The sequence below is a fragment of the Rattus norvegicus genome, chromosome 2, assembly GCF_021556685.1.
Source record: "Rattus norvegicus strain SHRSP/BbbUtx chromosome 2, alternate assembly SHRSP_T2T, whole genome shotgun sequence".
Classification (NCBI taxonomy): Eukaryota; Metazoa; Chordata; class Mammalia; order Rodentia; family Muridae; genus Rattus; species Rattus norvegicus.
In genome coordinates this window covers 217,759,670-217,774,015 of record NC_141535.1, presented here as the reverse complement: position 1 = coordinate 217,774,015, position 14,346 = coordinate 217,759,670, and the positions used below count along the sequence as shown (strand labels likewise).

Genomic DNA, 14,346 nt, shown 5'->3' with positions numbered 1-14,346 from the left:
GGAAGGTTTTATCAGCAAATGCAAAGGTGTTGTCACCATTTCCAGGAGCAGAGTAAGCGCAATATCAGATAGTCTCATAACTTGTAGTTTTATTCTACATCAAGGTCTCCAGTAATAAGGTCATAGGGAAAATTATAGAACACTCTGAATTATCAACTCTAGAGCCATCCACATTACCCACACCCCTGGCAACCCAAACAGCTTCCATGCTGGTATGTAAACCCTAGAAATCTTCAACAGGAATCTTAGAAGGGATGGAGAGAGGTGAAGAGGTCCTCCAGTCACAAAGGAGAAAGTGGTTAGTCAAGAGACACTTCATCAAACGGCAGACAGACCCAGGGCTAAACTTTCTTGTGAGTTGTTTTACTGTTAATGTTGTTTGTTGCCGGAAACAGAGACAACCAAGGGACGAGTGAACAGAAAAGGGAAGGCTACTGGGTATAATATAAAATGTTGGGCTATGGATCTAAATGGCTCTGCTCTGTCCAGCAGAGAGATCAGGGATCTATCCGCTTCTTGCCACCACAGAAAGATCAATCTTCCTGCATCATAAATAAGATAATAGACGAAGCCCAATCAGGTTCCAGAAGAAGCAGAAGGAAGCATCTTATCAGAAATGGATTTCAGTGTTCAATACCCCACCGGCACAACTCAATGCTATTAAAATAGAATGTTTCAGCAAATTTGGCATTTTAAAATGGCAGTGGTTAATGGAAGCTATATTCACTCTTACAGATGGTTCATTTTAGAGAGGAATTTGGCATAAAATTAAACGGTCATGACATTCTTAGTCACTAGATAAAGAACGCACTGTGTGTTTAGTAAAATTGGACAAAATCTTATTAGAGCAACTAGATTATCAAATATGAATTCAAAGAGCCAGTAATGGTGACTCATGCCTGTAATCCCAGCTAGTTTGAGAGGTAGACAAGGTAGTGTGAATCCAAGACCAGCCTGGGCTGCATAATGAGACCCTGCTGACCCCTTAGGAAGAATATATATTGAGAAGGTAAATTTTATAAACATACGGATTTCAAAATTGGAAACTGCAATTTGAAACTATATATCATCACAGAAAGGAAGCAAGGCTGGAGTTTTCTAGCATTCATTGTTTCAGAGGGATGGTTACTGCCGGTACATATCTAAATGACATTCAGTATTCAGATGAAGAGAAGACTGTCGCTGAGTAATTAATTGGTCACTGTCCACGAGAAAAGGAAGAAGGTCCTTATTTTCTATAGGCACTTGCAGCAATTGCATGACTAAAATGCATTTTGCATTTATGCATCTCCGAAATTATTGATGGTGGCTGTGTTTAAGCCATTAAGTTTTCATGGAAAGTAAAACACAGTAGAAAAACAGAAATGAACGAGATAAATAAGAAGTGGTGGAAAGAAGATGGGGTCAGATATTGGAGATATATCAGAGAAGTGGTGACCGTAGAGAGCATGGCTGTGATGAGGGCTGGGATGACAGAGGTGGTGGCCATGATGAGGGCTGGGTGATGTGAGGAAGGACCTGTCAATCTACTGTGTATGTGTGTGTGTTGGGGGTGGGAAGCCGGCAGTGAAAGAACACAGAACAGCTCTACAGGTAGGAAAGGATGGAGTGAAACAGAGTTTTGACTGTACATAATGTCTTTATAGATTCATGATGGCCAATCCTCAGGAGTGTGTGTGTGTGCATACATATGCATGTGTGTGTGTGCGTGTGCATGCATGTGTGTACCCTTATTGTAGGAGCAATCCATAAACCTTTATAGAGCAAACCCTGTATTTTCAGGGTCAGCAACAATGATTATATTCTGTTCCTGTGCATATCCAAGGCTATCCTGTTAGTTCCTCTGTACTTTGCAACTCCATCCTTATCTCATGAACCACCTAACACTGGCTACTATCGCTCGTGTGATCATTTGCATGTTGGTTCCTTTCATTATTCCTCATATTCAGATGATGACTAATAGATTCAGTGCCCGGACCATTTCATAACAAAATAACAATCTCAAGAACTGGCAGAATGGGAATGAGAACAAAACAAAGGGACATTTAATGGTAATTGGATAAATGACTGCAGATTGCTATTCCGAGAGATTCCACTGAAGCGCTTCTGTGTGCACATCATTAATATCATGTTTGCATCTTCTTATTTAGATGATGGGTTTGGGCCTAGCATGTGGTGCTGAATAAATATTTATGGGATAAATGAGGTAGATGTTTGTAGAAATCAATCATTTTAAAACACACAAAGGAAGATTTTTACTGTTCAATTTTTTTTTCTCCAGTAATTGTCTGTGCATACCTGCGATATAAAGGCATTGTCACAAGTACTAGGGACAAACAGACCTGATCAAATAGGATGTCTGCATGTCATGAGTCCATATGGGTTAACCGTCACCATGATGTCCCTTTGCTAACCTCTGTCCCCTAACCTTGGCTAGGAAGGGCTTCAAAGTGATGTCTTATGACTACTGACAGAGAAAGGGAAGGGAGCAGATGGAGGATTGACTTAATAAACCTCCAATAAGCAATTGCCTGGTGGAAAAGGCAGAGGTTATGAAAACAAATGTGTTTATTGGGAATCAGATCTATACTATATTAGTTAGTTCTTTTTTTTTTTTTCATGAGGGTTTAGGAGTGTCCTGCATGCTGCTGAGACTTAGAAAGGTCTCTATGGATACTGTGTAGAGGAATGGATTGAAATATAGCAAGACTACAGCAGGGAATGGTCTAGTTGGTGGCCTCAGCAATTCTGTAAGGAGGTTTACTGACCTAAAATAGTAGCAAAGGGCAAAGAGTGAGAACACTCTGTGGGAATATATATGGGGAAAGGAGCGGCCAAACATCAGTACACCCAGTTCAGAGAGCAGATGCCGTGCTACCTTTCCAGCTGGAGAAGGCTGTGTCAGGAGTGGGTATATACAGGACAGTGGCTATCTTAGTTAGGGTTTTACTGCTGGGAATAGATACCATGACCAAGGCAAGTCTTATAAGGACACTATTTAATTGGGGCTGGCTTACATGTTGAGAGGTGTCCATTACCATTGAGGTGGAAACATGGAGGCATCCAGGCAGGCATGGTGCAGGAGGAGCTGAGAGTTCTACATCTTCATCTGAAGGCTGCTAGCAGAAGACTGGCTTCAAGGTAGCTAGAATGAGGGTCTTAAAGCTCACACCCACGGCGACACACCCACTTCAACAAGGCTGCACCTACTCCAAAAGGGCCACACCTTCTAATAGTGCCACTCTAATAGTGCTTAGCATATACAAACCATCACACTGGCTTAGGGGAAAGGCTCTCTGCTGATGTAAGAAAGCACAGAGCATGTTTAAACACTCCTCTAAAAACTCAGTAGAAGGGGAAAGCGTTGGAAGTAATCCTTAATGCTCTCAAATGGCAAACACCCTACTTTTCAGGACTAGCTCTTCATTTTCTTATATCCTTTTTACTCCTTCAGTCTCTCCTCTCCTCCCCTTCTCCTTTCTTCCTCTTCCTGCACAGAAGATCTCTATAAGCTGACCTAATAGCATGATTTATAAATGTCTGACTCTCAAGATTAAACACTTACAAACATTAGCGTAAGTCTTTTTATTACAGCTCATTATTATACAGAAGGGGATACTAAAGTTCAAAATAGATCCCCTCGCAGCATATACCCAGCAACATCTTAGCTCAGAGGCCAGAAGACCTCACTGGCAATAATTTTAGAAGAATAAATTGACGGTATTGATTTTATAATATTTTATGTCTTGTACTTATATTCCCAGAGTTTCTGATTGCCTGTAAAGTGATTCTATCTCAAAAGTAATTGAAAACTTAAAATAATTCTGCGCCTCTCCAGGGAGAACAAACAATATGTAATCAGGATATTTATACCACAATGAATAATACATAAGGACTAGAAATACTTCTTTATACCTTAAGAGTCACAAATGCACTTGTTTTAAGAGACCTTGAAACACTGGCTAAATGAGTTATTGGTTGGACTATGAAGTTTAGTTTCTTCGTGGTACTCTATGTTTAAAATAAATTGAGTTTAGTATACCAGTCCATTGTCTTTATGCTATGGCTTCTTATTAAGTGCATGCTCAACTCACAATTTAAAATAGAGGACCCCACATTTACAACCATTTGCTGAAGTAAGTGGGCATTTGCAGGGGTCACTTATTTGACACAGTGTTTTACACAGAACAAAGGAAATGGTGATATCATCACAGTAAACCAGAGTGTCCTGTGGATACTCCTGTAGTATCCAGTGTACACAGGTTGGACCTTTATCTTGAACTTGAATTTTTCTTGATTGGCTAATGCCTGGGAGCTGTGTGTAGTATTTTTTGATTTCTTGTTTACTTTATTGTACTAGGGTTTGAGCCAGGACCTTGTACACGGTAGAGAAACACTTGCATGCCCCTGGTCTGGCATATTGTATTTTTCAAATGTTTGTATTTTCTGTTTGATTTCAAATGTCTGTTTGTGTGTATTTCATTGGGAAATTATTATCTTAACATATGTGGAAAGGAAGGCTGAGGTGACAGTTTCAGTTGGTAAAGTGCTTGCTGTACAAGCATGGAGACCCAAGTTTGGACTCCCAATTCCCATGTAAAGATTTGGGGAAGCTGGGGACCTATGAGAGTTGGTTGGCCAGCCAATCTAGTTAACCAGTGAGGTCTAGGTTCAGTGAGAAACACTGCTTAAACAAAAACAAATCCCCAACCAATTAGCTTTATCCAGATAATTGTTTTTATAGTTTTAACTCTACCATGGATTTTCCTTTTGTTTAATTTTTGTTTTGTTTGTTTGTTTTAGTAGTGGATAGGTACATCAAAATATATTCAACAGGGAAAGTGCAGTCTAGTGTGAAACTCCATGGTTTGTGATTATTAGTCAAATTATAAAAGTTCATTGAGATGTATATACTTTGGATCTGATTAATTTCAGTGTGTGAACTTTGTTTATATGTAGCATTTGAATTATATTTTTATTATTTAATACCATTTTCGACTTAAATATATTTTGATCATATTCTTCCTCTTCCCCAAGTCCTTCCAGATCTTTCCCACTCCATATCCACCGAATCTTAGGTTCTTTCCGAACATACAAAAACCCAAATACAACAAGAAAATTCCCCAAACCAATAAAGTAACACTCAAATAGAAAATAACAAAACAAACAAAACCCCATCTCACACACCACGCACGCACGCACATCAAGTGGAATCCATTATGTGTTGGTCAACTACTAGTCCTGAGCCCGAGGCCTGCCCTGCTGTAAATATTTTATAATAAATTTTAATATTCAAAAGGTGGAGGAAAGTTGAGGAATATACATGATACTGACCTCTGACTTCTGCATGCATATGTGCATGCACATGCACAGATACAACTACACACATACAAAATTTCAAGCATTCTTTGAGATCATTAGATGAAAATAGTTGTATGTATAATTGCATGGAATTTATAGTTAAAAGGACATTTTGATAATGCCAAATGGATCGAAATAATAAAAAAACTTTTTGTGACATAGGTCAAAATGTGTACCAGAAATGAGCTCTCTCAACTATCTGGATACACGTACAAACAACATTTAAATGTGTATAGCTCAATGCTAGGAACCTTCGAAGGAAATCAAATCCTGATTTGAGAATGGATAGCACGGAAGGCAAGCAAGTTTTCATTTGTTGGTCTTGGTGATGGGTCATTCAGTTAAGCTCAGAGCAAGAGAGCTTTGCTGTATATATAACAGTAATATGTTGATGTGCTACATTTCAGGTTCACGTACAAATCCTCACGGTACAGAATTGTTACCTATCCTGTCTAGATGTTCAAATGCCATATTTAACTGCTTGGCGTGTGTTTTTCTAGTTTCCTTTTTGATGGAAAAGACTAGACAGCTGTGGCATGTAGCATACAGACCTCAACTGGGCAGCTCTGTCCCAGACTCTCGCTAACAGTCTCCTTGTTAAGAATGTCAGTCCTCAGGGCATTAAGCATTAACCAAGAACAATGCCACGTACTATTCCTGTTAAATGCACCTTAATTGAATAGAGTTCTGGTTATTCCTTTCAGCTGTCTTGCTTAGTTCAGAAAGGTTAATAAAGTGAAAAATAAAAAAGCTGGATTGGGTTTTAAAAATAACTTTTATGGGTTGGGGATTTAGCTCAGTGGTAGAGCGCTTGCCTAGCAAGTGCAAGGCCCTGGATTCGGTCCCCAGCTCCGAAAAATTAAAAAAAAATAACTTTTATAACTGTACTGTGACCTAGTCCTGATTTTGCATTTAGGTTATAATCCCTTGCTCAGTTCTTCCCATGTCAGACTAGTTTTAAATGTGTGTACATATCTTTTCTTCAGATCACATAGGACCGAACAATGGTTATACTGCCTTTTAAACTCCCCTTCACAGAACTTAGAATTATTCAAATGGTCTTCTCTGGAGGTTCTACCTTTCTTCACGGGCTCCTTAATGTCAGCAAGTGACATTTGCTGGGTGGCCACTTTGTACTGGACACAGAGCGATGTGGCCTTTGGAAAACTTCACAAGTTGTTAGACTCTCATACATTGTCCTTGGTATGCCACATGCCAGAGGCAACAGTCTGGAATGAAATAATAGCTGGAAGGGTTGTAAAAGTAAATTGGCTCATTGATGTTGTGGGCCCATGAATAGCTTGGTGAATGTGTGTAAAGCACAAACAGCAGAATTCATTTACACTGACCTCAATTAGAGAGGCAAAGCCGCCCACCGATACAGGGACTCTAGTGGAAATCCATACGCTATGCACTTTTCCCTGTTGATCAATTACATAACAGATTCAGCCGACAAAAAAAATCATTACGAGTTTCATTTTTAGCCAAATAAATTATATTGAGCGGGCAGAAACATGGGAGAACACAGCATGCCAACTGGGCTCCTCACAGAATGTGCTAGCTTTGCTTCCATAGCTCAGTGATTCAGAAAGTTGGATTAACTTGTCCTTGGTTTCACGTGATGGTGTTTGGGAGAATTTGCATGCAATGGAATAACAGTATTAGTTTAATCAGACGGATACATTTGAGTAAACAGCTTTGCGTTATACTGAAAGGAACGTCAAGACGACTGTAAACTAAGCAGATTTCTAAAAGATTTAGATTTTAAAAAGATGTATGTGCTTTATGTGTATAAGCATTTTGCCTGTATGTATGCATGTGTGCATACTGTGTGCATGTCTGGTACACGAGGACGCTGTAAGAGAGTACTAAATTGGGGTTGGAGAGATGGCTCGGTGGTTAAGAGCCTTGGCTGCTCTTCCAGAGGTCCTGAGTTCAATTCCCAGCAACCACATGGTGGCTCACAACCATCTGTAATGAGATCTGATGCCCTCTTCTGGTATGTCTGAAGATAGCAACTGTATTCACATAAAATAAATCTTTAAAAGAAAAGTATTAACTCTTCTGGAGCTAGAGATGCAGAGGGTTCTAAACCATCATGTGTGAATAAGGAATACAACACAGGTGAAACAGCAAATGCTCTGAGTTGCCCAGCCATCTCTGCAGCCCCTTCTAATTACTGAGTGTGTAATCCATTCATGTGTGTGAGAAGTTGTGTGTGTGTGTGTGTGTGTGTGTGTGTGTGTGTGTGTGTGTGTGAGATATCCAGAGGTCAACTTCAAGTGTCACACCTCAGGAGCCCTTTCTTGGTTTTTTGTTTGTTCGTTTTCTTTTAAGACAGGCTCTCTCCCTGGCCTACGGCTGGCCAGTGAGACTCAGGAACCACTTGTCTCATGCCTTTACGGTATTGGGATTGCAAGTGTGTGCACTTGACATTTTATATAATTTTTAAATGTTTGTATATGTATGTATTTATTTATGTGTGGGGGCTGTGTGTAGGAGACAGATGGATCAAACTTAGAAAATCATGCTTGCGAGTCAAGAACTTTATTGACTGATCTATATCTCCCTAGCTTTACCAAAGAATTTTAAACTCAGCAAAAGTAACGTAAAACTAATATATGAACACTGAACTATAAAATGCAGAATGTTGAATAACTTCTTAGGATAGTTGTTTTGTAAACTAGAGTTTAAATGGAGAAACTCAACATTGCCTTTTTCATTTGTGTGATAACTTTACAATTTTGAGGTAAAAGAAAACGTTACTTTTTTAAAATTAGTTATTTTTATTTGTGTGTATGCCTTATGACAAGGGGCAGGATTGTGCATTTGAGTTTAGTACCCAAAGAGGAAGGCAACTGATCTCCCAGTTGGAGTTACAGTTGTGAACTGTCCAGTGTGGAAACCAAACTGAGGTCCTCTAAAGGAGCATAAGTTGACGTTAACTGTTTAATCATCTCTCTGGGACCAAAGAAGAAAAATTAACTTCCATAATTCGGAGGGAAATTTTCTTTCTCTTTTGCTCCTTACCAGACTTGTGGTAATTGAAAAGAAAAATGATGTGATAGCTCTCACACTATGAACAACTTAATCAAAGTCTTTGGGGAACACTATGTTCGGGCCCCTCTTAGTCTATTAGCTTTTGTAGAGGTGTCTAACTGGGTCCTGCATCATCTTTCAGTAAGTCTGGAAGAGGAGGTCTTCTGCCAGGCCAGTGTTATCATTATTTTACACTGGTGGACTCTGAGATCTATAGCAAAATTGTCAATCCAGTTAATGTTAGAGGACGTCAGGGCATGGAGCACTCTCCTTGAGACGAGTCTCCTGGGTATCCAGAAAATTCCATCGTATTCCAGCATGGTCCTTTGATAATATGCAGGAGTCCTCTAGGGAAAACAGAGTGAACAAAGACAACACAGCAAGAAGTTCTTCTCCCCCTACCCGTAAGATGATCGGAATAGACAGAGAGAGAGAGTCAGTCAGGTTCAACTACCACTGAGTGTTAGACAGTACTTCAAGTATCAACACATTTTTGTGTCTTAGAAGACAAAAACCTCAGGAGCTTAGAAGGGAGCTAGCGATCTAACTGAAGAACTTCCCAAAGCAGAAGACTGAAGCGCAGATTTGATAATATCTTATAAGCTCGCATGGGTCAGCTAGTGGTCAAGCCAGGACTTCCAATGAACAATGCCTGCCAAGAGCTTTTCAAAACTCCCCTGCAGAAGGCTTTAAGTCAAATGACACAACCCAGGTGGAGCTTTCTTCTCCAAGTGTGACTTTCCCGATGGTTCTGTAACCTTGACTCCTCGTTTAATAGGTGAAATTGAAAACAGCAACAGCCATTTTCCCAGAATTGCTGTTTTAGGAACTTGAGCAAAGACTTTCACAGGGAAGAAGACAGCCTTTGTTCTCAGTCCCTAATTGTTTTCCTCTTGTGATGGATCAAAAGACCAATACAGATGAAATAATAACAGTCAAGTGTCCGGGAACTTGAGAAGATACTGCAAATGTCACATCACGAGTGGTTTCAATTTCACCTTTGAAATCGTGGATCAAGTTCATGTATCCTGCTCCGAGCGTGGTCAAACATGCAAATATTTGCTTTCTGAGTAATTTGCCCTAATGACTTTGAAGCATTTTTAAAGAACAGTAGTGACATTGTTCTTCCCCGGCAGCAAGCACATCCTTTGTCACATGTCCTGAGAGATCGAGTCAACCAGAATGTTTTTAAGTCAACGTGACAAAATGTTGGGTATAGATTATCACCTACGCTTTGGAGACACGCCCACCTTGCTTTTAGCTATTTTAACTTCTGTTTTCACTTTTCTGCAGACCCTTCACGTTTATTGTCATTTAGAAAGCACTGATTTTTTTTTTTTTGGAAAAGTTTTAAGTGACTGCGAATAGGAAGTCGCTTGTTGGCAATTAAAGTTTCACAGATACTGAGAACTTCTGGGTTGATGATCATTTCAACTTGGTCAGTAGAAACTGGGAAATTTCAGCCATCACGGGATAAGAAGGGTTTCCATTTATCTCCCCTCTCCCTGCTCTTATTCAGCAGTGGGATTGGAGCACTAGCACCTGTCTTCTGGGCAGCCCAGTGATGGGAATATTACTAGGAACAGAAAGTTTGAGGGGAAATGTTTCCACAGGGAAAGAATCTGAGAGTTGCCAACATGCTACCTTACAATTTGTTCATTAATATCCCCCCTGCCCTTTTTTTTTAAACTCACCAGTGTACTCCCATTTCTTTTCTAGTAAAATTCACCTCCATACAGTATAAATAGTTTTTTTTTAAATACTGAAAGGGTTGTTGTTAAGTCAGAGAATGAACTGAAAGTTTTGTCACAGTGAAAGTTATTCTGTCCATTGACTGTTCTAACATCTAACAGGCAGTCTGTTCTAACATATAGAAAAGAGAAATTAAGGTCAGTGGAGCTTAGTTAAAGATAGAAATGATGACTGTGTTTTTTGTTCGTTTGCCTCACGTTTAGCGTTAAATGTATTCCATTAGATCGGAAAAAGTCTGAGGGAGAGCAGGCCCTTGGGGAAAAGAATAAAAGCTGATACTGGTTCCAACCTTATTCAGGGAGATAGTAGAGTAAATCGGTGAGCTATCAGATGCAAAGGACTTAGGCGTGGCACCGAACTTCAGGCAAATATGAATTGAAAGGTGAGAAAGACAGAGTAGTGAGTGAGGAGTGGGGGTGGAGAGAGTATGCGCTTGATGAAGCAAAGGCCAAGGCACCAAGTAGATTGGGCAACATCGGTGAGACAGAGAGATGCTAGGGGACAAACTCATGAGACAGAGAGATGCTAGGGAACAAACTCATGAGACAGAGAGATGCTAGGGAACAAACTCATGAGACAGAGAGATGCTAGGGGACAAACTCATGAGACAGAGAGATGCTAGGGGACAAACTCATGAGACAGAGAGATGCTAGGGAACAAACTCATGCTGGCAAAGCACAGCTGGAGTAGCTAATTGTCCCATTAGTTTATATTTAGAAGTACACTTCCAGATCTCAGCTCCAGAATGAAACGGGGAACCTAGAGATGGTTTGTAAATTGCATAATTCTGTATTAAACATTAGGTCAATTGTTGAATTTTTATATTTCAAGAATGTTAAGTGAATTATAAAGTGTGGGGGAGTACATCTCTTTTAGCAGCCAGAAATCCTGGCGTATATTCTGAATATCTCATGTATATTTAAGAAATGTGCCTTGCAAGTCTTTGTGGACTGTAGATGTCCCCCAGGCTCTGAGAACCTGAGAGAAAAAGACAAGTTAAAGCTTTAATTTTGGTGAGGAGATTCTTAAACACATAATTAAACAGCATAGCTCACCCGATTCCTGTAGCCCGTGCCTCAAGTGTGTGGAACATTTGTTGAGAAATCATGGTGTTGTGAGGAGTCGGCTGTTTCCACTGTATAAAACAATCCAGCCAAGCTGACAGCCTTTGTCCCCGTCACCTCATGCCCCATCTAACCTTGTTACTAAAATCAAGGTACAGTCTTCAGGTACGCGTTCTCATAACCCCTTAGCATTGGAAGTGTTTAAGTATATGCTCCTCTTTAATGGAGTGGAGAATGTGTCTATGTATTTTGGAGTATTTTTGTATCAGTAGATTAAAATAATCTGGTTTTTAAAGATGCCTTCTTCTATAGTTGGAAAGTAATTTCATTGAACGGTAATGCCCTTGAGTAACTGGAGTGTAGGGATAAGGGTAAGGATAAAATGTAATGTAATTTAGTACCATAGCCTCTAGAATGAGATGGCTTGGGGTCCTGTGCAAAACAGTAACTCTCAGTTGCCATAGTTTGAACGTATTTGAAGAAGATGATTTTCATGCACACATATGCACAGGCACCTAGAAGGTGCCCCCTAATGAAGGCCGTGGTGCTAAATCCATCGTAACATAAATCACATCCTCGCGTTCTATCACAGCTGGCTTCCTGAATTGTCTGTTTGCAGAATTTTTTTTTGTGAGAAACAAAATAAACATTTCAAAAACCTATACTATGATTTTAAAGATCGTGTTGTGTTGAAAGCAGGTTGAACATTTTCTTATGCAATATCTGAAGGTATTTTCAGGTATTAAAAAATTGATGAGAATTAAAAATAAATCAAAGTGTTTGCTCTTATGCAGACACTAACGGGGTATGACCCATTGTGCCTAAATAAAAACTTCCACACGGGGTTCAAAGGAACCTTTTGACTGATATGTTCTTTACAATATGAATATTCTTTCCTGTGCTTGGCCATGGAAGGTAGAGGATGTCAACCACTTTGGATGCCACTTGGTTTAAGCAATTACAAAATGTCAGTTGCGTGTTATGTCGGTGGTGGAGCAGAGTTATTAAGAGAGGAGTTTGTATTTTGTGTGAGGACAAGAACGGAGAAGGGGGTGGAGAAAAAAAATCAAAGGATTACCAGGAATTTATGGAGGAATGCAGAACTTCTCTTATGGAGAGACATTTTACACAGCGGGAATTTCAGTCCATGAGGGAGGCAGACTGCTTGCATGGAGAAAAACAAAACAATACCACCCCCTTCCCTGCTCCCCGTCTGCCTCTCCCCCCTCACTCTATTGACATGCATAGCTGGCCTGGTAGGTGTAAAAATAGACTGGCAGTCCCTGAACTGGAAATGGTCACTGAATGCAGGCTACAGTTGCTGGGGTTTTGAGTTCTCTCTGACACTAGCAAGCCGGGCAGCAAGCAGATGGGGAAAACTGGTGAGGGCCATCAGGTCGGAGCACTGAGGACTGGAGCCAAGGATCATGGATGGTCTCTGCTAGTGGATCCCTGGGAGCCCAGGCCAGGACAAGGGCAGGCTCTTTGACAGCAGGAACTGTGAGCTGAGATGGGGAACGCTGCTCTCTGCTCGTCTTGCCACGCGAACAAGAGTGTCAGAGCGCAGGGAAACATGCTGGAACTGGATACCACCCCAGACTACTATGGCTGTAACAGTGATGATGTCAAAGAGCCTGACTTACCGGTAAGTGTTAGGCCACAAGGGAGGAAGATGGGAGGACACTGGTCTAAGAATCAACAGCGATGCTCATTGGTCAAATCCCTCAACTTCCTGGAAGGAAGCTGACGTAAAATCAATGTGATTTCACCACCTGATTGTCTAGCATTCAGTGGCCTGCTGCTGTTTGATCTGAATGCTACAGTACGCATGTGTGGGTCTCTTTTTTCTTCTCTTGTAGTTACTAACTGGACATGTGAAGAGGAGTGTTGCACTGTCTCTTTGGTTTGGACTTTTGGTAAAGTTGAATATGCGTGTATGTGTGTGCGCACACACCCACACGCCATTATAGAGCGATTTTTGGTAGTATTGAGGAGATTTAGGTTCAGGCTGCCAAATTCTTTTCCCTATTTAAATATTCTTATACAGTTCTTTCTTTCCTTAGGCCAGAGGGCATTTTGCATTTATGTGTTAACTTACAATCGCTGTGAAGGCATTGTTCATGCCATTGGTGAATAACTTCAGTGAGGCCTTTAGACACAGGCCTAGTGACCATCACGCTAGTTGGTGAAAGGGCTTAAGTGTGGAGAACTCAGATATTTAAGTTGGCCTTCAGATTCTAATCATTCCATGACACGGTGTGTAAAAACTCACCCTGCCTGAAAAGGAAGTAGTGCTGGCCCAGGTTCATAGGTTCTGGGAGAGTCAGAAGTTGACCAGAGTTTCATCCTGAAGGGTTGTGAGTGAGGACCATCGAGGGCTTTGCTTTTCTGTGTTCCCCATGGTTCCCAGGGCTGATCAGCAATTATGAGGCAGGGCCTCTTTGGCTTTTACCCTGACCTGATCTTTGCAATTGTTAGATCGTAGTGAAACTGAAACCTGGACTTAGAGCTGTCAATTAAAAACGATTTGCAGAGTAGTGCCTTAGCTGTCAGAGGCAGCAACAGAGGAGCAAGTGCTTCCCAGTGGGAGTGAAAGGAAGCCAGTCCCTCCTCCAAGGAAAATACTGGCCTGAGGTCACCCAGGCAGGGGGAGCTAAGAGCAGGCAGTTTCTCTTTCTGGGTCAGAGTTTAAATTAGCCATATCCACCGGTCTCCCAGTGAGCCAAGCTGAGGGCAAAAAGTAAGGTGGGTAACAAGGAACCTGGTGCTTGGCTATTGGGGGTTAAAAATACACCTTGTTTAAAGTCTGCATGTTCCTGAGCTTTAAAAATACTTAGGGCATTCAAAACTATTAGCTAATAATGACCTTGGGGTCTTTAAGTTGTACATGTGTTTCCCATTTATCTTTTATGTATCAAAAGGGCTGGAGATGCAACTCAGTGGTAGGGCCCCTACCAGCACAGGTTAGGCTCTGGGTTCCATAACTCAGCACTGGGAAATATTATTCAGGTACAATAATGCATGGAAGGAAATGAGAAATACCTTAAGAATGAAATACAAGAGCAAAATGAAGATAAGCTTTAAAAAAAAAAACAAAAAACAAAAAACGAAAATCCTTGCAAGAGGGTTT

At 40.7% G+C, this 14,346-nt stretch overlaps 1 protein-coding gene across 50 annotated transcripts in view; it reads left to right on the top strand.

Annotated features, from left to right (window-relative positions):
- Positions 1–14,346, top strand: part of Ank2 (ankyrin 2) — a 575,390-nt gene that overhangs the window by 359,018 nt on the left and 202,026 nt on the right. For 9 of the 50 annotated variants that reach the window (XM_087627778.1, XM_087627797.1, XM_087627786.1 and 6 more), the window contains exon 1: positions 12,487–12,861. In XM_087627778.1, the coding sequence (XP_087483904.1) occupies positions 12,727–12,861 (135 nt within the window). In that variant the 5' untranslated portion in view covers positions 12,487–12,726. 50 annotated transcript variants of the gene reach the window in all.